This window comes from Silene latifolia, chromosome 3, assembly GCF_048544455.1.
Source record: "Silene latifolia isolate original U9 population chromosome 3, ASM4854445v1, whole genome shotgun sequence".
NCBI lineage: Eukaryota > Viridiplantae > Streptophyta > Magnoliopsida > Caryophyllales > Caryophyllaceae > Silene > Silene latifolia.
The window spans coordinates 1,803,958-1,827,581 of NC_133528.1; the positions used below are offsets into that span (position 1 = coordinate 1,803,958).

The 23,624-nt window shown below is 36.4% G+C and overlaps 2 protein-coding genes and 1 long non-coding RNA gene across 3 annotated transcripts; 1 reads left to right on the forward strand and 2 right to left on the reverse strand.

Moving 5' to 3' along the window:
- Nucleotides 1–843: 843 nt before the first annotated feature.
- Nucleotides 844–13,071, reverse strand: LOC141646666 (uncharacterized). The gene is made up of 8 exons (XM_074454563.1): nt 12,738–13,071; nt 10,753–10,776; nt 10,060–10,165; nt 9,854–9,922; nt 8,298–8,791; nt 7,851–8,112; nt 2,015–2,223; nt 844–1,190 (listed from the first exon to the last, which is right to left on the reverse strand). The coding sequence occupies exons 1-8, from the start codon at nt 12,740–12,742 to the stop codon at nt 1,124–1,126; spliced, it is 1,236 nt and encodes a 411-aa protein (XP_074310664.1). The 5' UTR covers nt 12,743–13,071; the 3' UTR covers nt 844–1,123.
- On the forward strand, nt 2,232–5,697 carry LOC141646667 (uncharacterized). Its single transcript, XR_012545592.1, has 3 exons — nt 2,232–3,085; nt 3,204–3,277; nt 3,746–5,697. It is a non-coding gene; the product is annotated as an uncharacterized LOC141646667 (long non-coding RNA).
- A 3,299-nt stretch (nt 13,072–16,370) lies between the features above and the next one.
- LOC141646668 (uncharacterized) lies at nt 16,371–17,136 on the reverse strand. The gene is made up of 2 exons (XM_074454564.1): nt 16,977–17,136; nt 16,371–16,798 (listed from the first exon to the last, which is right to left on the reverse strand). The coding sequence occupies exons 1-2, from the start codon at nt 17,038–17,040 to the stop codon at nt 16,620–16,622; spliced, it is 243 nt and encodes an 80-aa protein (XP_074310665.1). The 5' UTR covers nt 17,041–17,136; the 3' UTR covers nt 16,371–16,619.
- Nucleotides 17,137–23,624: the final 6,488 nt, after the last annotated feature.

A 23,624-nucleotide genomic window follows, 5' to 3' on the forward strand; every position in this document is an offset into this window, starting at 1 on the left:
ACATATGAGGTATTCCCTTTGTGATCGCATATGGATCCTCTCCATTACATCCTCCTCTCCATTACCTATTAATAGGCAGGATTTGATTTGAAGAAAAAATTAACGGTTTAGATTTATCAAGATTGTATAAAAATTGAGGTGGAGATTGAAGTGCCCAAAACTAATCCGAGCCCTTTATTTGTCCCCAAAAGCAATCCGGTCCATTGATAACTAATGGATAGGTAATGGAGAGAAGAGTAATGGAGAAAATCCGGACCGTTTGTGATCATATAAAACACACAATCTCAATAGGAACAACTACGTATCCGTAAATACTACATTTGGCTTAATCGTTTGTTTAAAATAATCGACAATCAATATCTCAACCCCAATAGTATTCTTATAACTGAAGAGAGGACATTATTTTGAGAGTGCGTCTTGCTTCAGACTGGCCTTTTTGGTCTGAAATAATAAGAAGGGATTTTGTAACCATTTTACAGTTAAATGTGACCACTATTAAAAAACCAGTTACAATACATTTAACTATAAAATGGTCACATATGCCCGTCTGAAAAATAAGACGACAAATGTCCTTCTGAAACAAAAATTTGTGTATTTTGAGGTTTTCACGGATGAAAAGCGCCCATAAATATATGGACCCAACCCGACCTGACCGAAACCCTAGAGAATCACAACTTGACAAAGTAGATGCATTTTAATGCATTTTAATTGCTATTGGTTCAGGAACAAATCTTACTCACAGACTGTCGGTGCATCTGTCATATCCTGTTGCCAACCTGGTCAGGTCCGCAATCTTACAAACTTATTAATGTAACCAACTAAAATAATAATCTGACAAAAAAAAAAAAAAAAACTAAAATAATAGGGAGTATCACGGAAAAACATCGTCATTACAGCAAATATTTCTCGATATTTTGTCGAAATGGAACACGATATAGAACAGGGTGAATCATAAGGGAAGAAAATTCAACAAGGATACAGTAGTTAGACGACTAATGCAAGTGAATCATCGTTAACAGCGATACAGACAACAGTAGAAATCCGCAGTGGACACTGGAGAGTGAGATTAAGACTGCGGAACTTGAAGAGATGGCAGGGGAACGGTGCAGCGAAACTACAGAGTTCATTCTTCCTCTTCTGCCTCTTCCAGCCATTTCACAAAGGGTTCTAGCGACTTTACGAATGTTTGCCTGTCAAATTAGATCGGAAGGACAAACTTCAGCAATCTCGCGGGGTTAGTGGGTTACCCTCCAGATTTAAGCAAACTCAAAATACAAAAACAGCAAAATTCTCGTTCTTGAGGCAGAGTTGAAATACAAAAGCAGCAAAATTCTTGCTCTTGAGTTTCAAGTTTTAACAATGTTGCATATTCCCAGAATCGAACTCAAGACCTTAATTCAAGCCAGATCAACCCGTTCCGAGTTCAACTAAGGGTGTGTTTGGATTAAGAGATTTGGAGGGAAAGGAAAGGGAGGGAGAGTAGGGGATTTTAAATCCCTTGTTTGGATAGCAAATAAGGGTGGAGGGAAATGGAGGGAGAGGGATTTGGAAGGATCCATTTTCCCTCCTCTAAGGCAAATCAAAATTTCTTCACAATAGGCAAGATTTGGAAGGTAGGGTGTGTTTGGATAACAAAATTGGAGGGAAAGGAAGGGGAGGGGGTGGAGGGAAGAGAAAGGGAGGGAAGGGAAGGGAAGGGGAAATGAGGTGTGGGTGTTTGACTGTTTGGATACAATTTCCTTCCAAATCTTGGCTATTGTGGAGAGATTTTGATTTGCTTAGAGGAGGGAAAATGAATCCTTCCAAATCCCTCCCCCTCCATTTCCCTCCACCCTTATTTGCTATCCAAACAAGGGATTTAAAATCCCCTACTCTCCCTCCCTTTCCTTTCCCTCCAAATCTCTCAAATCCAAACACGTTTTATGGGGCAAAAAGCCATGGATGAAAAAAATGAAGTCCAAACAATAAAAGAATTTCTGAAATGTAACAGAATTATGTGGTTTCCAAAGCGTACCTGCCCTTTGGGTTTGTTCCTTTGCGGAACCAGTGTAGAATGGTATCTTCTGCAAGCACATCCTGGTCATAAAGAGACCTTACTATTTCAGGGAACAATTTCATCAATTTGGCATCCTCGTAGCATTGGATTTGAACTTTGTAAATCAGTTCCAACTCGAGCTTTCCGGTTGTGCAAAAGGTGTTCAAGAGCTCAGCCCAAGTTTTGACCTATCAGCAAGACAGAATTTTGTAACAGCTAATTATTAGAATGCCTCAAAAGCCCAAATGGCTATATAGCAATGATATTTCACAATAATTAAACAAGTATTTTATGGAAGGAGGCTACACAACACCTCAAACCTAAGCTGTGATAAATGGCAGGAGGAGTAAGTGAACAGCTAGCCGAACTAAAAAAGGGCTAGAAACACGGCAGCTAGGTGAGGAGTGGTATTTAGTGTAGGCAGGTTGTATCCTGGCACTAGCATGTCCGAGTATTATTTCACATCGTAAAATGTGTCAATCAACGTCCTAACTTGCAAGTTTCACACTATTTTTGCTCAACAGAAGCATAACAAAACACTGCAACATACAATCAGTAATCACACCAGTATAACAAAACACTGCAACGTCTTAATTTTCCCTCCAAAATGCATCTATCTAAGGAAACAAGTAAAACTTCATTTTATTAAACTATTTTCTTTTCATTAAAAGTAGGGTAAATTGATAATTTATACCTACTATAATCCACTTTTTCAAATCTTATACCTAAGATAATCTATACTAAATTATAAAACAAGAACCACTCCACACTAATTTTCCCGCTCAACTCAAAACACTACTCAACCCTATTTATAAAAGAAAAATCTCCATCCAACGTTTTAGCCGTCGCCTTCCTCATGTATGATGTATCCAGTAGCTAAACCAAATTTCTACCATTCACGGTGAAGTTGAGGTTGATAATTTATTTCATTCACCAATCTTCTATCCTTCTCAAAGTTACATCCAAGTGTAATTATCTATCGAAGAAGATGGATTATTAATTGATGTTGATAAATTCGGTTCTGATTAATTATTTTGCCCAAAATCAAAGGTAATGCTCTATTTCCGGTAAATTCACTACTTACCCTTTAAATTCGTTAAACTATAATCGCTTACAAAATTGAGTATATTAATTTTAATTACATTCTAATTTTTGGATTTGGATGTAGGTTTGATTATTTAGTCCCATGATGATAGCATAATTGAGGCTATGAATCTATGATTTTGATTGAGATTACATAAGGTTAGTTAGCCTTCGAAGTTATCTGATTTTATCGCATATTCAAGAAATGATTTTGAATATGGTTCTCCGACATTTTATCATTTTAATGTTTCCTATGTTTTTCGAAATTCAATTCTACAAAATATATCTACAGATAGTCTGCCATTTCAATTCTTACCTTTTAGAAAAGTTTCATGCGAAAATGAACAAATTACACAACAGAGTTAATCTATGGAATTTTTGCAAATCTAAGGTTTGATAGTAGTGATACTGTGAAATATTGCTTTGCATTGAGATTTTGATACTGTGAAATATTGCTTTCCATTGAGATTTTGATAATCAAATGAGATTTTGATAATAATGACAGTGTGATGTAATCAAATGAGATTTTGATAATAATGACAGTGTGATGTAATCAATTAAGATTTTGATAATAGTGAGTGTGTGAAATAATATCAACTGATTTTGCTTTCCATTTTGATCTTTTAGAAGCTAGCAATCTCAAACTTTCACTGTAATCAAAGGAAGCGGTTACTACGCAAACTCTGTTGTTAATAAGAATGGTTGGCATGGCTCCTGTGGCATGATCAAAATAATTTTATGTGGGCTGCCATATGATTTATGTGTTAATGATTTCAGGTAATTTAAAAAGATGAACTATACAAAATGCTCCTTCTCTTGAGCTATGATAGGCTTCTCTACACCATTTGCTCTTTTAAAGTATTTTTGCATATCAAATAAGTATTATTCTTGAAATGTTAGAGTTAAGTCTCTTTTTTGTATTAGCTCAATAGATGAATATGTCAAATGTTTAAGTTGAATATTTATTATATAGAGAGGGAAGAATGGTCTGTGAGGATAAAATGGTGTGACAACAAATATTCTTAGAAGTAGATATAGATACACCATTTTGCACTAGCTAGCTTAGTTCGTGGTATAGCCACGAGGAGTACACATGACCTATGTTCGAATCTCACACCAAAAAAAATTCATACACAACTTTGTACTATAGATATCCTTACTAACCTTTGTGTTTTATACCATTGTAGATTTATTGGGATTTCGGTTCTTAAAATAGTGATTAGATTTGGGAATTGGTATGTAAGTATCCAGCATTAATTTTCTGATGCATCTTTTATGATTAGATTTCACCAAATTATACACCGTTTTATGAAACACGTCAGCTCATGGATGAAAAAGTTTCCGCCTAATAGATCCGTCTTAACATTGAAACGGCCAAATATCATCCCACTTGAGTATATAGGACAAATATTTTACCATAATAATACTACTTCCTAAACAATACAGTGAACTCAAGAGTCAAACTTTCATACCTTTGCCTCTCCTATTTTTCCACTCCAAATATCTTATCTTAATCTTTCATCTTTTTTCCCCTGCTTTCTCTTGCATTTATAATTTACACATACTTCGTAGTCTTTAGCTTTATGGATTTGGGACGGAGGGAGTATTCTATTTCTATTCTTTTTACCCTAGCCTATGTAATTTCCGTTCTTAATGTGGATTATAAGATTTAATTAACTATATTCCTCAGTAACAATGCTTGATCATCTTTAATGAGTAGCTCTCCAATCGAACTAATTAAGCATCCTGTTTATGCATCTCTATAGTATGATAATTTTGTTGCAATTGTCATGTTCTATCTATTAGTCTTTATCTTTGTAGGATAAGTGTCCAATTCTCCATTACTCTCCTTACGACTTACTTTTGCACTCAACTATACATGAACGTCTTTAAAAAGAGTGACAATACTAACTGGGTTATGTGTGGGATTATTAAGGGAAAGTTTTGTTCAATATAAGTTTTATATATCTGCAAATTCTATTAGACTTTATACTTTTAAAAGTTTTTTGGGAACATCTTTATCTTATCATGCAAAAATGCAGATTTAGTGACACCATATGCGAATTTCACATAGTGATTTAATTAACATTTTACAGATTTTGTTTTGTCGAATTTTTCCTAATGCTTTATTACTACACATTTTTAATAAGACTTTATTTCAAGAGCTTATTTTTATTACGAGAATTAAACACTTCATGTCGTAATTTTGCAGCTTGCGCTTATTTCTTTTGCAATTATACAGTCGGTTCATAGTTTAGGCCGGTTTAGGCCATGGAAATGTTCAAGATTTCTTTCTTTTATGATTTTTTAGAACATTCAATACTAATGCCAGATTGCTAGCTATACACAACAATGGTGGGACAAATTCATGCGCATCCTGTTTAAGTTGATTCATCAATACTCTCAGGGCCCAGGGGTCAAGGATGAGTTTGAGTTCAGTTAATATCAGTCCCAGAGTTTTTTTTTTGGCCTATTCCATGTAATTTAATGATTATATTTGGGTGTCATTAGATGTTGTCTTATTGTGTAAATTATCTTTAATAGCATAATTTATCAAATGTAATGAAGAAATTTGCCGCTTGTGCAGCGCTTAGAGAACTACTCCTGCCGTCTTACTTTTATATTTTTATAGGGGTGTTTTAATCCAATACGAGTATGAAACAAATGATTCGAACGCAGTGAGTATTTTCTTAATCTATTCAAGCTTCTTGAACAAGCACCAGATATAATTTTTGCAAATACGTTGCTAAAGATATTTACCGCGTAAAAATCGTGTTGGCAAACGTGATAAAACAAACAAGTAAAGTGGAGTTGAATGAAGGGAATAGTATTTTACATGTACCATCATTGACATCTAGGGAATACAATATTTCATTGTTCCATACATACTTATATCTAAGTCCTTGAAGTTTCTCAAAAATAATTTTGAAACTAAATTAAAATACTGTTTTATATATACCCGTGCTACTTTGCACGGGTTTTAAACTAGTTTTCTTTTAAAACTTATACCAAAAAACTTGTTTTCTTCCAAACTTAATACCAAACCTCCAAAAAAGACCTGAAAAGACGGATTTACCCTTAATAATTAACCCATCCCCACTACTTTCCCACAATATCAATCCTTAATCTCTCATCAACCACACACCCTACAACCCATCACCACGATCCTCCTCCCATCGCCACCGCCGGCGTTGGGCTCCACCGCAAATGCCCTCCTGCCGGCAAACCCTGCTACTGCCACCCAATTAAACACCCAGAATCGCCCTATATCCCGCCGAACTCCAATCCCTAACCACCACCTTCTACCCAATAATTTTTTTTTCTTAAACACCCAGAATCGCTCTATATCTCGCCAAACTCCAATCCTTAACCACCGCCTTCTACCCAATAAAATATTTTTTACCATCGAAATCATTCCCCCCATACTTAAAAATATCAGATTTGACAGTCGTATTAAGGATAAGGAAGGGCTTTAGGTGGTGGGATAACGTTTTTTTCTTTTTCTCATGGGGTTAGTTGTGATTTTAGGTTTGTAGTGTAGATGGGTGATAGGAGTTTGGGTTTGGGGAGGTTATGAGTACTGAGTCCGTTGTTGGTGTTTAATGGGGTGGCACAAGAAGTGTCAGTCAGCGGTAGGACATGTGTGGTGACAACCCGACACCGATGGTGGACTGGTGGTGTCGGCAAGGAGAGGAGATCAGCCGTGGTGATGGTGGTGGGGTTGAAGTAGTGGAGGAGAGAGATTATGACTTAGGATTAATGTTATGAGAAAATGGTGGTGATGATAATTACTAGGGATAAAATAGTCAATTCATATCACTTTTTTGTGATTTGGTAGCAAGTAAGGGAAAAAATAAGATTATTGGTATAAGTTTTGAAAGAAAATTATCTTAGGTATAAGCTTTGAAAAAGTGTGTTATAGTAGGTATAAGTTATCAATTTACCCTTAAAAGTATAATCTTATAATTAAACTGTAATCTTTTGCTTAAATTCAAAATTATAATTTTATATAATTTTGACACTTGTGATCATGCTAAAAAATGGAAATTTCCATTTAATCTAAATTTTATAAATATGTAAATTCATATATTCTCCGCTAAATGCTTTACGAAATTTAAATTGACATTGTTTATGGTAAATATTCACAAAGAGCTTTACCTTCTAATACTATAAACTTCCGAATAAATATATACGAAGTATATTCTTATATTTAACTTAGTATTTCTTAACCATAGTGTGTAAATATTTAAATTCGCTATAAATTTTATCATCTTTATTTGCTAAACTTTCTAACATCCCGATCTAAAAAAACCGTGCATTTATGCACGGGATTTACACTAGTTAAGAAGTAACCTCATGGAGAAATGCAACACTATACAGTATACACCACTACTGACCCAAGAAAAAAGACCAGTAAGGGAGCTTCAGGAACACTTCCAAGAGCCTCCAACAAATAGATTATTGATGAAAAAAAATAGATAATTGCTTTGTACTCCGTAATATGCTGAATTGGTAATCATTACTTCCATGAACTTTGAAAACAGCTAAACTAAGCACATAGAAAGCAGAAATTATACTGGGCATCATCAAGTAACTTCATGATCATTTAAAAAATGACCTCGTCATGAAAAAAACTAAACAAATCTTGTTTGCAACGGCACAAGTTACCCAATAGTAATACGTATACGAAATTGTAACATCACCCAACCACTAATAGCAATTCAAAGCCTACCTGACGCAGAGCAGTATTGGCATTTTGCTGCTGGTTTTTCCCAGACCATTGCACAGCATCCATGATAACATCCCATAAAAGGCGCACAACGTCAATATCAGGAAGCTTAGCCTCCTTTACATGATGCTTCACGGTTTCAATTACTTCACCAACATCAGCTTCCTCAGCTATCTGAGTTGTTAAAGCAGATTTCATTTCCGCAAGTTTAACCTCAAACATCTTTTTCTCATTGTACAGGACCAATTGCTGAAGACCTTCTTTGCTGAGACACCAGAGAAAACAAAATCAGAACGAGCCCAGAAAGGATAAATATAGATATAGAGAGGAAGATGGCAACGAGATGTAGCTACTAATCGTCAATTAAAACAGCCTTAGGGCTCCCACGTGGGGTAAGGGCTGCAGTTCTATTGCTACAAACCACAAATAAAACACAGATCCATTGCTTACTTGAAATGCTCAGCTAGAGCTTCAGCAGTTCTCTTAGATGTCGGAAAGAAGTCAAGTAGATTTTCCTCAGATTTCCCGCGTTTAAGGAGCCCAATCAAATCATCCAAGCTGTTGTCAACAAGGTATTCCTTGAAGAAGTCTGTTACAAATGTAAGAACTAGCCCTTTTGTCACAAGATTATCCTTGAGCAAAGGCTGGAAAACAGTCTCTGGTGGCAAACCCGACAGCTTCTGGGAGAATGCAAGGGCTGTAAAGATGGCCAACTTTTTCCTTTCATTTTCTTCAAATAGCTCAAGGGACTGTAAGAATCTTCGCATGACATTTTCAAGATTCTTTATAAGGAAAGGCCTTCGGCGTAAAATCTTTTGAATGTAGACAACAAAGGGCAGAATAGATTCACGTTTAGGTTCACAGTCAATCACAGAGAAAGTGTGGCGCTCCCCCTCATCAGATTTCGCCGTTCCGGGTTGTGTGCGGCCCCCAATGAAGATTACCTGCACAAAGATTAGATACCGTTACATTGCAGAGAATGACAAATAGAAAATTTCCCTTTAATGACAGAAAAGGACAAATGATCAACAACAAAGCCTTAGTCCAGACAGCGAACATTAAACCACCATGAGTAAGAACGACAACTTTACCCAACTGAAGTAGGTAAGAGGGATCAGGCGTACAAAGCGATAAAATGGGAAGAGAAACAAAAATAAAGAGAGCAGCTCAAAAGAGAAAACAAGCAGAAAGAAAAGGTAAGGAAAATTGGAGAAGAAAAGGCAACAAAAGTGGGAAATAGATAAGAGAAAGCACATTGACAAGTATGAAGGAAATCCCAAATAGGCCTTATCATATTCACCCACATAAATTTGCTTTCGTCCAACCCATCCAAAGCGATATTTCTTCAGACACAATTTTCAAGTACACTACGTCACTCAACAAATGCCACAAACACCAAAACAACCTAGACAAATAAAAATTTTAATAGACGCACTAGGTTCTACCAAATTGCGCAAATCCTCAAGCGACTTCTACAGTTCTATGTATGTCCACAACAAATCCAATAATTTGCATTTGTGGTACTAAATTGCAATCACGAGCCCAGATAAAGGAGACAGCATGAGTGATCCCCAAAGGACATAAGCAGGTAAGCTACTAAAGCATTATATCTCAAGTAAACACTTCACCATAAAGCATGGACTCGTTTCATCATCACAAGTTTTCTTTTGCTAGCTGAGATCTATAAAAAGCTTGAATCATTCGCACTCACAAAGTCAAGAGTCATGTTATCATTATTAACTAGGACAATGTCTCATGCTAAGACCACCTCTAATTCAACCATAAAAACACATCCGGGAACAATAAAGCAAATAGGATAACTTAGCTCCTACAGTAGAAGATATATGCAAAATGTGATTGAAGACTGTACAAAAAAGGGCAAGACAGAATGGAAATAGGTGCTTGATTACGACCAATGGCACCAAGTCCCTTATGAAACTAAAGCGAGTACTAGAACTTCTAGTATAACTCATTCAACTAAAAGAGTATGCACAGAAGAAGCTTACCTCAAAGAAAGTATCACCGTATCTTGAGAAGTCAAGTTCTGAAGATTCAATACTCTTAGCTATAAGTTCCTGCACAGAAATACAGAATAGAAATCATGACATTACTGCGTGTCATAGAAGAAATCAAGATCAGCAGTTTCGATGGCTCATTATTTGATTAATCGTGGAACACTTTTACTGGGAGACAAATTGAGAATAGAAGTTACCAGATCACCAGCATTATCCAAATAAATCTGGACCACTGCATCAGAAAAAGCTGCAGGGTCTAGAGGAGCAGCGATATTCCGTTTGCGGGTCTTAATCCGCGTACCACTGTGCCGAAAAATCAAAACTAATTACACTGAATTCTCATAAAATCATCATGACAATCATGACCATATCTAAAACAACAACAAAGGAGTACAAGTAAAGCTGCTGATCAACAAAAAAAGCTTAACTACAACCATATTGGATAGATTCATCGCATGTAGCCCCCACTGCCACACACGAGAACGCCATGCATTATTCATGCTTACACAGTTACACAAGTCTAGACATATAATTTCCATGAATATTAGACTAAGGGTCATAAAACTTGGAATCATGGCAAGGCAGGTAAGCATATACTCCTATGTATTTTGCTTCATGTACCATTAATAAGCATAATCATAAAAGAAAAGATGCGTCTATCCAAACAGGCGAACAAAATTCAAAAAAGTCGCCATACAAATTAAAACAACAATCTAAAGAAAGTAATCACTGAATCAAGAGGCAACAACTAACGAATTTACTCAGTACTAAATATCTCCAACAATAGCCTTACATGATACTCCCTCCGTCCTATTTTATTCAAAGGTAATCAAATAATTAGAACGGCGGGAGTAATTAGAATTATAGCAAGCAGAGATAACAGAACTCACCCGAGAGTGGGTCTCTCCTTCGAGCTGCACCCAAACAAAACAAAGAAATTAGGTAACCATTGAGAACTGCAAAGTTCGAACAAATTATTCACATTTTCTATTACAAAATCACCTCACTTTTACTCCCATACAATCACAAATCACGGAAAATAACAAGAAATCAACAATTATTTCATGTGAGACATTCAGCGATCAATATAAAATTAAAACGAAAAAAAGATTGAAACCCTAACTCATAAAACTATCATAAAATCACCATTAAACATCTAAAATACTAAAAAAAAAATGCGCAAATTAATCCCGCCCTCCATCAATATTATCAACAAAATCAGAAAAAAACCCTGAATTCACTACCTAATCTAACTATCACAAAATCATCTGAATTAAATACTTGCATACAATCACAACATCACGAAAGATAACAAGAAATCAACAATTATTTCATATGCAATCATTCAGCGATCAATATAAAACCAAAACATTAAAATTTAAAACTATTACAAAATCAAAAACCCTAACTCATCGAACTATTACAAAATCACTTCAATTAAATAATTACAATCAGAAATCACGAAAATAACAAGAAATCAACAATCATTTCATATGCGTATCATTCATCAATCAATATAAAATCAAAACAAGAATATTAAAATGTTGAAGAATCTTGAAAAGTTTAGATTAAACATGGAATAATATCACAAACATATATTAAAAAAATGAGCAAATTAATCACATCTTCTGTCAAAATTAAACAGATTCAATCAATTCACTACAATCGAAGACCCTAACTCATCAAACTTTAAATATAATAATTACACACTTAAATATAATAATCACAAATCACGAAACATGACAAGAAATCAACAATTGTATCATGCGATCATTCAGCAACCAATATAAAATCAAAACAATAAAACTCTTGCAAAATCGAAAACCCTAACTCATCGAACTATTACAAAATCACCTAAGCCCTAGCATTAAAAGAAAGAATTATAGCAGCTAAATATTTAGGGATTTCAAAGCTAATAGTTGAGGGTGATAATTTATGCGTTATTAACTCTATTCGTGGTACTTGACAAATTCCTTGGGAAATTTCAAGTATTATCAAAGATGTGAAATTAGATCTTGAGTTCTATGAGAAAGTGACTATTAAACATTATTTTCGTGAAGCTAACAAAGTTGCTGATTTTATGGCTTCTATTGGACATTCATGTCCAACTCTTTCGAGGAGGTTTGATAGCCAATGGCTTTAACTCACCTCGGTCATCCGAAAGGATGAGATAGGTTGGTCCTATCCTAGATGATCAACCTAATTTTCTTAACTTATTCGCAAATCACGAAAAACAACAACAAATCAACAATTAATTCATATGCGATAATACAGCGATCAATATAAAATCAAAACAATAACATCAAAATGTTGAAGAATCTTAAAACGCTTAGATTAAACATGCACTAATATCAAAAACATAGATAAAAAAAGATAAAAAAAAAAAAAAAAAAAAAAAAAATTAGTCACGTCTTCGATCAAAATTACCAACAGATTCAATCAATTCAGTACCAATCGAAAACCCTAACTCATAGAACTATTAAAAAATCACCTCAATTAAACACTCACAAAATCACGAAGAATAACAAAAAATTAACAACTATTTCACATGCGATCATTCAGCGATCAATATAAAATCAAAACAATAAAAGTATTACAACATCGAAAACCCTAACTCATCGAACTATTACAAATTTCAGCTCAATTAAACACTTATATACAATCACATATCGCGAAAATAACAAGAAATCAACAATTAATTCATTATGCAATAATTCAGCGATCAATATAACATCAAAACAAATCGTTAGAAGTGCTGAAAAACTTAGATTAAACATGCAATAATATCAAGAACATAGATCTAAGATTGAACAAAAATTGCAGAATAATTGAAAATGAAATTGAAATTAAAATTGAAATTGAAAGAATAGTATACCTCATAAACAAGGTGGAGAAAGATCGAGAGAAGTGAGCTCTGTTGTTGTTCGTTGTTCGTTGAAGGAGAAGTGTGTTAGCAGAGAGAGCACGAGAACGACGAAGGAAGAGGCGAACGGAAGAGGAGAGTAAACGGATTTTTGTGTGAAAATGTGAGACCTTACTTTTGGTAACTTTGCACACCTTTCTTTGTTGTTATTGCCTTTTTTAACGACCTTGCCTAGATATTTTGTTAAAATATTGGTCTCTCTTATAACGGTCTGAAATTACGAGTTATGACGGATCAAATGTAATTATTTTATGACAAAATGTAAATGTTTTACGACAAAAAAAATTACCAGCAATTTATCGTTGTATTAGAAAGTGACGGGTTTTAGGTCAAGTTCTTTTGAACTTAATTTTACCTCATTTAAGTTCAGCTCTATTCAGTTCAGCTTCATTCGGTTTACTATTCGGTTTAGCTTCATTCAGTTGAGTTCAACTCATTTCTTCACAAATTAATTTCTATCTCAATTCAGTTATGTTTCATTCAATTCAGTCCAATTTAGTTCCGCTCCCTTAAATTCAGTTCCACTCTTTTCAACCGAAAAGAATAAAGCTTTAGTTGTGACTTTTTATTTCTCGTTGTAAATTAAAACTATTGTAAATGAGAATTTCCCATTTTGTTGAAACCTCAATCACAATTTTCGACCACCGATAATTACCGTGTAATAACGTTTACAGGGTACAATAAAAAATGTTATCATACGTTTAAAAATACTCATTAATTGATACTAATAGTTAAACGAATTATACTTTTAAAAGTATATGTTTTCGAGTTACAACTAAAATCAAATTATCATATGTACAACAGTACAAACTTCCTATTTTACATAGTTGAAATAAATGAATTTTACTGATTAAAAGTACATGTTTTTCTTTCTAATTGTTTATCAATTATAACTTGTTTTTTTCCTAATTCTTAAGTAAAAAAGCCGTTTTGTCAACTAGCGGTTGGTAATATCTAGTCAACTTTTATTTACGTAAATGGATTTACTCATAAAAGTGTGTTTTTTGAGTGAACAATTGGTCTCCCTTGTGACGGGTTACCATTTGTGGCGGATATTTTGTGAGATAAAATGGTAACAAAATGGGTTAGTGGAGAAAGGGGACCACATGAATAGTGTTGCAGAGAGAGAAAAAGTGAGTACTTTGTGAGGTAAAATGGTATCCGTCTTCAGCTTGTGACGGATATGTCATGTCTTCAATGAGAATTTGTGTTGAGTGAAATACACGTTTTGAAACCTCGCCCAATTTTCAAACACAATCAACATATATCTTCAACATTTGAGTAATTATGTTTATCTAGACCTATACCCGGGCCGGGCTAGGGCCGGGCTCTCCTGGTCAGAGCCGAGCCATGCCAGGGGAAGGGCGGGCTTGGTCGGGCTGGTAATGCTTGACCCGGGCCAAGGCCAGGGGCGGGCTTTACCTTTTTTGTTAAAATGGCGGGCCAAGGGCGGGCCGAGTTGGAATTTTAGAGCCCGGGCCAGGCCGGGCGAAGCTGCATAAAATAATGTACCGGATCGGGTTAGCCCGTGCTGATGGCCAGGTTTATGTTTATCTAATCCCCTTAACTCGTCATAGATAAGAATTGATCCCCTTAACTCGAGATCGATAATAGCCTCGACTTCCTTGAGCAACTGAGATTTTGAGGTGTATTCTTCCTGTGATGGCAAATGTGGTAGACACTCCTACCGTATACAATCTGACCGAGTAGGCAGCAGCAGCCAGCATCTATGTTGCATTCTGGACCAGAAAAAAAACGTACTAGATTCTTATCTACATCAAATCAGCATAGAATAATTGGAATGAACATAAAGTCTTCTACATTCAGATTTCCGATCATGGTCGGATTGGGGTATTGTGAATTCGTGTTGTTTCACGCGCGCTGTTGTAGGGTTCATTTAGAATCTGGCGCGCGTTTTTCGGACTGAGCCCATCCAAGTACAGGTCTTCTTTTGGTTCTTCCATGATTGATTCGCTGTTGTAGGGTTCATTTAGAATCTGGCGCGCGTTTTTCGGACTGAGCCCATCCAAGTACAGGTCTTCTTTTGGTTCTTCCATGATTGATTCGGGTTTGGGTTTGGGTTGGATAAATACAGATTGGGCCAGATTTACAAGGTCTAAACTAGAGAGCACGGAAACCGCTTCAGCATTTGCTCCAATTCCTCTAATTCAGCCAAATCGGGGCCTGAAAATCTTCTTATTCTGCCGCAATGTCAGCAGAATACTATATGCTGAATTACTGAGGCTTATAAAATTCCGACCATAACCACAGTGCAAAGATTGCAATAGGTGAGACGTGGTTAGCCACCATTTACCTCATCAACCAAGCGCAAACCAGAACTCAGTCAAAGCATCTTAAAGATCCGTAGATCTAGTTTTCTTAACACTTTCTGCAGTTCTGCTCAGTTTATAGCTGACTGATTTGAAAGAATTAGCAGCTTACTAACAAACAAGAAAGAGCAACTCAGTCGAAGTATGCATCCGACTCAAGGAGCAGTGCATCCCACAACCACCTGGATTTGCCTGCAGTCCTGCATTCCTCACGAGTCCCACTATCAATCAGAATAAAGCTCCCTAGTATCTATCTCTTCGTGTCACCTTCATCGTTTGCTAAAGCTCGGATTTCATACCTGCTACGTCCACCTCTTTATCCTTTGATATCGGACTCAATTGAAATCCTTACGTTTAAGAGTCACACAGTCACATCACACCCACTCCCCGGATATCGGTCTTCAAAAGTTTTATCATTAAAACTATACTCCCAACACCTCTTCGTGCCACCTTCAGATGTCCGCTAATGCTCGTTCATCATACATAACATCGTCAACATCTTTTTGCACCTCCCTTGAGACCATTAATACTACCCTTCCTTTCGCATACATAAACTCCATCTCGAACTCCAACAAAGTGTCTTTTTTAGTCTATTTCCCGCTAAATAGCAAAGAACTCAAACTAAACTCATATGATTTGCAGTACGACAGTATACAATGCTCAACTGGGCCAACTCTCAAAGTACCCCATAAACAAAATGGCAAAATCAATGTAATCGCAAGAGGAACATTTCAACATTTCATTCAGAACAAACATTTAACACTACATATGCTATCGTAGACACCTCAGTCGAGAATCCACAAGACCAGAACGATGCTACCAACCTTCTCCTCTACTACACCACTAAAATACAATTTGTTTTGTCACCTGTAATTGGTAACAAGCGGGCAGAATATATAGTACTCCCTCCGTCCCGGTCAATTGTTGTCCTTTGGTTTTGGCACAAAGACCAAGGAAAGAGGAAGGGGGCCAATTACTAAATGTCAAGTGGAACAAATTGAGTGTGAATGATCAAATTGTTCATCAAGTTCATTCTTAAAATCGAAAGGACAACAACTCACAACTCACTGAGACACCCTAATATGGAAAAGGACAACAAAGGACCGGGACAGAGGGAGTACTAGCCTATTGACAGGTGTGGAGAAGGTTAGCAAAGGTCGAAAAGAGAACGTCGACACTCGACAGCATTGTTCATCACACACCACCTCACAAAACACTTCAAACCTTAACCAGCAACAACAATCCACAACACAAATGTGCAAAATCTCAACTTTATTCCAACAAAACAACAATTCAGCATACAAGTAACAAGTCTAACACATCAAACACATACTTTTCCAAGATCCACTTACAATTTTCTGTAAGAAAACCAAGTAACCCAGCAAACAAATCTAAAACCCAAAACCCTAAACCCGGAAAAACAACAGCAAAAGATCATTTATTATCCCTGCAAACAAATCTAAAACCCTAAACCCGAAACCCGGAAAACAACAGCAAGAGATCATTAGTCATCCCTAATGATATTATCACCAGAGGGGAATGAAGAACCATCAATCATACCAGAATCAACCTCAGCAGATACTCCATCTTTGTACTGCTGTTGTTGCTGTTGCTGTTGATCAGATTCATTGATAAATTTCTCCATATCACGGACCCTAGTCCTTGTCACAGTTGAAAACAATACTGCAATCACAAATTAAAAAAACAAAAATCAACCTTCACCCACATTTCAATTTTTTAAATAAAAGACGGAAACACGCTTAGATATACGTGATAGTCTACAAACTACGCTTTGACTCGACAAAAAAAGATATAATAGAAAAATGCAATTATAACAGATGTTAAAGGAATTAGATTTTACCAACAGCAGTTCCAATGGTCCAAACCCAAAGGATCTTAATTCCAGTTGGTTTATCTTTCCACATTTTTTTTTGTTTAACTAATTTTTCCCTCTTTCAAGTTCTTCAGTGTTTGCTGTTTCACTGCAGTTATGGTGAACCTTGCAAATGGGAAATATCAGAGTTTTGTTTTATTTTTTGGGCTTTTTAGTTTGATAATGAAATTGTAGCCCGTGTATATGATCCTGAAACAATTCCGTATTGAGCCCATATTCGGGTCGGAATTGGGTTGGGTCGTTTTCTTGTTAAAATTATTGGGTCATTTAAGGACGGGTTATCTTTGGGTCAGGTCATTTCAGGTCGGGTCATTGTAGGTCGTTTCGGGGTTTAAGATTTTCCTATAAATAAACCATTTCGAGTCAGGACAGTTTTGATCTACCGAGTCGAGTTCGGGACACACTTTTCGGGTCATTTTCAAGTCCTTGATCAAACTTATGGGGCCGGGTCACTTTTGCCAGCTATAATTTTGATGTGTTTCTAGGCTATAGGTAGACCTTGCCACAAATCGAGTCGGATGTAATTCACCTAACCTGAAACAGCGCGCCGGGGTAGAATGGATCGGGTTGGCTCGGGCACCGCATGTCCATATATCGGGTGATGTGGATGGGTTGAGCCAGGGACAAGCCCTGTAAATCTTTGACTCTAGACCGGCATGGGGCGGCCTGTAAAAAACATGGATCATGTGCAAGTCGGCTTACCCCACTCAAATGGTCAGGTCTACTTCTATTTAGGCATCTGACAGACTGACACATGTCGAATGGATGGATGAATTTAAGAAGGTTCGCGCCAATACATATTGGTCAAGTAGATAATTAAGGTGTCACAAGATTATTTTATTTCTCTCGAAGTTTACATGAGTTATGAAAAATTACCGATTCTTAGTGAAACATTTTTTGCCTTTTTTTCCTTAGCAAGTTTTAATTGAAAATTATCACTCCGTATTATTTTACAAAGTTTATGGAAAATGTAAAGCGACAATACAATAGAGAAACCATTTATATCTTTTCTAAAACGACAATACAAATACCAGCAAGTCTCATTGAAGACGGACATATCCGTCACAAGCTGAAAATGGGTCAAGTAATTCCCACATGGGTAGATAAGACAAAAGCATCATGCCTATTTTGGGTATTACTTGACCTGTCTTCAGCTTGTGACGGATATGCCCGTCTTCAATTAGAATTTGTGTAAAAATATACCATAGTTAACAAAATATGACCCTCGTGGCTCACGAGCTAAATCACGGGAGAAATATGCAAAGTGTGGTGCATGAGTGCATCCGATCATCAATTAATTGGGATATAGAACAGCCAAAAATTCCAGATCACTTGTTCATGCTTTGGTTTATTATAATGCTCATTATTATTTGTTGTTGATTGCTACACTTTTACACAATTAACAAATCAACGATCTAAACAATATTCATGCCAGCACAAATTCAGATTTGTTTTCTTGTGTATCAACGGGGTTAAAAATTAACGAAATTAAAAATTAAATATTCCTTCTGAAGACGCTCTCTCTCTAAAAATCAACTTCCCTCTTTCTCTCAAAAAACCCCCAAATCCAAAAACCTAATTTTCTTTGAGCCTCCGCCTCCATCCTTACCCTAACCTCCCACTTGCTGCCACCCTTCCGCCGGAGATGGGGTCTTCTTTTGGCCCATCTCCGGCGGTCGTCCGTCTCATCGGCTTTGTCTCCCCTTCACTGATCTGACAATCGGTCTCTTTGGATTTCACGGCTATTCATCGGGTTGTTTCTTGATCCGGGGTTGTTCTTGGGTGTGTATGGGGGTTGTTTGTGGTGGTTGCCTGGTGGTCCGCTTTTTCCCCAACGATACCCTCTTTCCTTGCTTCTTCGCTCGTGCTTGCGTCTGTGAGGTGTTTTTCTCGGCCCCTGGGGTCCTCCCCCGCCCCCGATAAGGTGCCTTTCTTTGCGTTTAGGTCGTTTTCGACCTTTGGGTTGTGTTTTTCCCTTCGCGTTGAGTCTTGGTGCACTTTCGTCTCCGCCCTTCCGTCACCTTGTCCTGTCACCGTCGCTTTCGGTTCCATCCCTGAGGTGATCCCCCCACTCCCCCCACCTCTTGGTTGGTTCTCTCTGTATGTTTTTCTGTGTGAGTCGATGAGTGTAGCTCATCTGTCTGTGGCTCCTAGAGGGCGTGTTTTGGGTCTGTTTTGGTGATCCCCCCATTCCCCCCACCTTTCGGTCCCTTTTCCTTCACCTCTCTTGTGCGTCTGTGTTGTTTTGGGTCTGGTAGGTTGTTTGGTTGTTTGACGGTGGTCCTGGGAGGTGCAGGTTGGTGAAACGGGTTTCGGTGTAGTGTTTCTGAGTCCTTGTGCGTGGTTTTTGTCATGTCTAGGTCTCTGTCTCTGAGTGGGGTTGCTTGTTTGTCTTTTTTTGGTGATGTTGTCGGGTTTTCGTTTGGGATTCTTGTGGTCATCGTTGGGCGTTTGGGTTCTGTGGCGTTGGCGGGTTGTTCCTTGGTCTGCCCTGGATGTTGTTATGTTTCGCTGTGGTCTTGACCGGTGTGGGTTAGTGTTGGTGTTGGACTCGTTTTTGAGGTGAGTTCGGTTTGGTCTAAGGTGGGTTGGTTGTGGCGTTGGATTGAATGGCTTCGGTGGCCTTTGTCTTTTATCTCATGCTGTTATTTTATTCTATGCTTTTGTTTATAATAATAACAGCTTGTGGGTTATGGGTGTCCTGTCCCTTAATCTTTGGGGTGGCTCGTTGGGCCATGTCTCTTTTTCCAACTAGGGTTATGGTGTATTCGCACCTGACTTTGAGCGTGGGTGTCCTGTCCCTTTGGGTTCGTGGTCGTGTTGGACATTGCATGTCGGATTTCTTTGTTTGTTGGTCCTACGATCAAAGGGTTCAATCTCTAAGGTGTAGGAGTTTTATCTCCATCGGGGGCGGACTTAGTCGTCTTGCTCACCACATTGTCTTTCTACAATCTTTTCGCAAGATTGTAAGTACACCTTGCTATTGTCACTCTGCGGCTCGTCTGTATCGGCGAATTTTGGAGGTCTTCCGTGTTCATGAAGCTCGTTCTACGGCCCATGGCTCTTTCGCTTGCATTCACCATCATGTCCTTGTTGCTCTTCTGGCTGCTGTTATCGTTTTTCATGTTTATGTAATCTTTAGACTTGGCTTGGTAACACTAGATTTGGTGGGTAAGTCTCTGGTGTTACCTAGTCGAATAGCTTACCTTGTAATATTTGAAATAATGTAAGTTATTCAGCGCTTGTTGTCAAAAAAAAAAAAAAAAAAAAATTAACGAAATTACGAAAGTTGCGAATTTATGTTTATATAATTAGAAATCTGGTTCTAACATAAAATTTCTTGTGTGATTGAGAAAAATATACATAACACAAATGGTAAAAAAAAACATTGAATAGAAAATGTTTAGTAGAAGTATCGAATCCATGACCTTGAACAAAGAAAAACTACACACAACCACTAAACCAACATAATTAAGGAGGTGTTTGGCCAAGCTTTCTAAGTGCTTTTCTAATTGTAAAAGTAGAAGCTGGGTCAAACACTATAATTTAGGGAGATAAAAAACTACTTTTGAAAAGTCAAAAGTTAATAAAAAGCTACTAGAAACAGAAACACCAAATTGATGTTTCTGCTTCTACTTCTCCCAAAAACTCTTAGAATTATGGAAACTAAAAAAAAAACTAAAAAGCAGTAGTAGGCCAAACACATCAATTTATTAAGAAACTACTTTTACAAATGTTAGGCCAAACAACCACAACTTTTTCAAAAAGTAGTTTATGAAAAAACTCATTCTAGAAAGTAAAAGTTATTTCACATAAACTAGGCCAAACAACACCTAATAGATCTCCTAAATACACAAAATTATACTTATTTTTTAACAAAGGGGGTGCGGGTGCATCCTCTACACTCCCTCCATAACCGCCACTGCTTCAAAGTCGTCTCGGTATCAACCGAAGTACGAAATAATTTAGATCGTATCCATTTTCATTTTATTTCAGTTTTCTTCGCTTCTCATTAACTCAAATAAAACATGTCAAATTGTCATCCTCATTTTTCTTCCTATTTTAATAAATCAAACAACGTGACTAGATTATGCAACAAAATCTCTATAAGGGTTAAGAGATCTGAATTACAATAACATAAAAAAAGAAATTGTAAATATATTTCCTAAAGAAAATAGTTTCACTAATCTTTTTCTTAATTGGTGCATAAAGAAAAAGAAAAGTACATTTGTATCACTATCTTTGCTAAAGTTTTTTGTAAACAATATACGGAGTACAATTTTCAACTAAACATTTAAAACTTTCGGTTTATTTTCTACTAAAAATTAACAGCAAAAGAACACAAGCCATCTGTTGTACTTAGGGGTGTTAATGAGATGAGACAGCTCGCAAGCAATTCGAGATCGGCTCGGTCAAGGCTCGGTCAAAGCTCGGCTCGTGCGAGCTCGGCTCGGGCTCGGACACGGCTCGAGAGCTTAATGAGTCAAGCCGAGCAAAGGCTGGCTCGACTCGAAAAGCTCGCGAGCAGCTCGAATTTGTGTGATTACATAAGATATTACTTATATTTTATAAAAATATTTCATCATAATTATATTTTTGTATCACACATATCAAATGTCTCGCTGATTTGCCAAATATTTTTAGATATAACCCTTGAGCCTTATTATTGAAAATATTGAAAGAAAAAAAATAAAAAAAATAAACAGTTTTATATAGGCTCGATTTGGGCTCGAATTTGGCTCGAGCTCGCGTTAAAGCTCGCAAGCTTTATAACGAGCACATTTTTTTCAAGCTCGGCTAAGCTCGAGATCGGCTCGAGCTCGAGTTTTGGTTCTTGAGCACAAGCCGAGCAAGGCCAAGCTCGGGCTCGGCTCGGCTCGTTAGCACCCCTACTTGTACTCCCTCTATCTCTGTCAATTGTTTACCATTGATTTTAATACAAAGACCAAGAAATTAAAAAGGGGAGAGTCAGTTATTGGATGACAAATGAACCAACCTTAGTGGCTGAGTGTGTAGGTTCAAATTGTGCATCAAAGGTATTCCCAAAATAGAAAAGGTAAACGATTGAACGAGACACCAAAAAAATGAAATACGTAAGCAAATGATCGAACGGAGAGAGTATATCATACTCTATATGTGTTTATCATCTTCATGTATTATATGAGATTTTTTAACCTATGCCCACTAAGCATAGAATAAGAAATCAAAATAAGAAATAATTATCACTTTTTGTAAAGAAAAATTATCACTTTTTGAACTCGTAGACACGAGTTATAGTCTCTTAAAGTTTTCCGAAACAAAAAATTGGGTATTTCAGGCAAAAATCGAAACTTCAAGGACACGCGTGCATTTTCCCTATTTTTTTTTATTATTATTTATGAGGGGTATTTTAGTTAAAGTTAAATAAATGATTTAAACGGAGAGAGTATATATTACAGAATTAACAATATCAATGATCTAATTAAACAATCTTCATGCCAGCACAACTTCAGATTTGTTTTTTTGTGTATGATGGATTGATGATACTCAAAATCTTTAGATACAATGTTGTTATGTGAAAACTTGGTTTGAATTGTCTATTAAATTTATCAAAGTGTCTTCAAAGTCGTCTTGGTGTCAACCAAAGTAATTTGAATTGTATCCATTTTCATTTCATTTCATTTTAATTTTCTTCGATTTTCATTAACTTAAATAGGACTTGTTAATTATCATCCTTAATTTTCTTCCCGTTTTAGTAAATCAAACGTGACTAGATTATGCAATAAAATCTCTATAAAGGTTAAGAGATCTGAATTACTATAATATAAAAAATGAAATTGTAAATATATTTCCTAAAGAAATGAGTTTCACTAATCTTTTTCTTAATTGGTGCATAAAGAAAAAGAAAAGTACATTTGTATCGCTATCTTCGCTAAAGCTTTTTGTAAACAATATACGGAGTACAATTTTCAACTAAACATTTAAAGCTTTCGGTTTATTTTCTACTAAAAATTAACGGCAAAAGAACACAAGCCATCTGTTGTACTCCCTCCATCCCTGTCAATTGTTTACCATTGATTTTAACACAAAGACCAAGAAATTAAAAAAGGGGAGAGTCAGTTATTGGATGACAAATGAACCAACTTGAGTGTATAGGTTCCAATTGTGCATTAAAGGCATTCCCAAAATAGAAAGGTAAACGATTGAACGAGACACCAAAAAATGAAATAGGTAAGCAAATGACCGAACGGAGAGAGTATATCATACTCTATATGTGTTTATCATCTTCATGTATTATATTTTAGAAAGTTGATACTTTTGTAAAACAGTAAAATTATATTCTGTGTATAATTTATTTTGTTGCAAAGAAAGTCACAAGAACGAACGTTATGTTGAGAGGACTTTGAGCTCAGTTACCCAGTTTATTATTACTCCCTCCCGGTCATTTGTTATCCTATTTCATTTTGGGGTGTCTTAGTCAATTATTGTCCTTTCTATTTTAGTAATGCATTTGATGAACAATTTGATCATTCACACGCAATTTAATCCACTTGTCATCTAACAATTGGCTCCTTCCTCTTTCCTTGATTTTTGTGCCAAAACCAAAGAACAACAATTGTCCAGGACAGAGAGAGT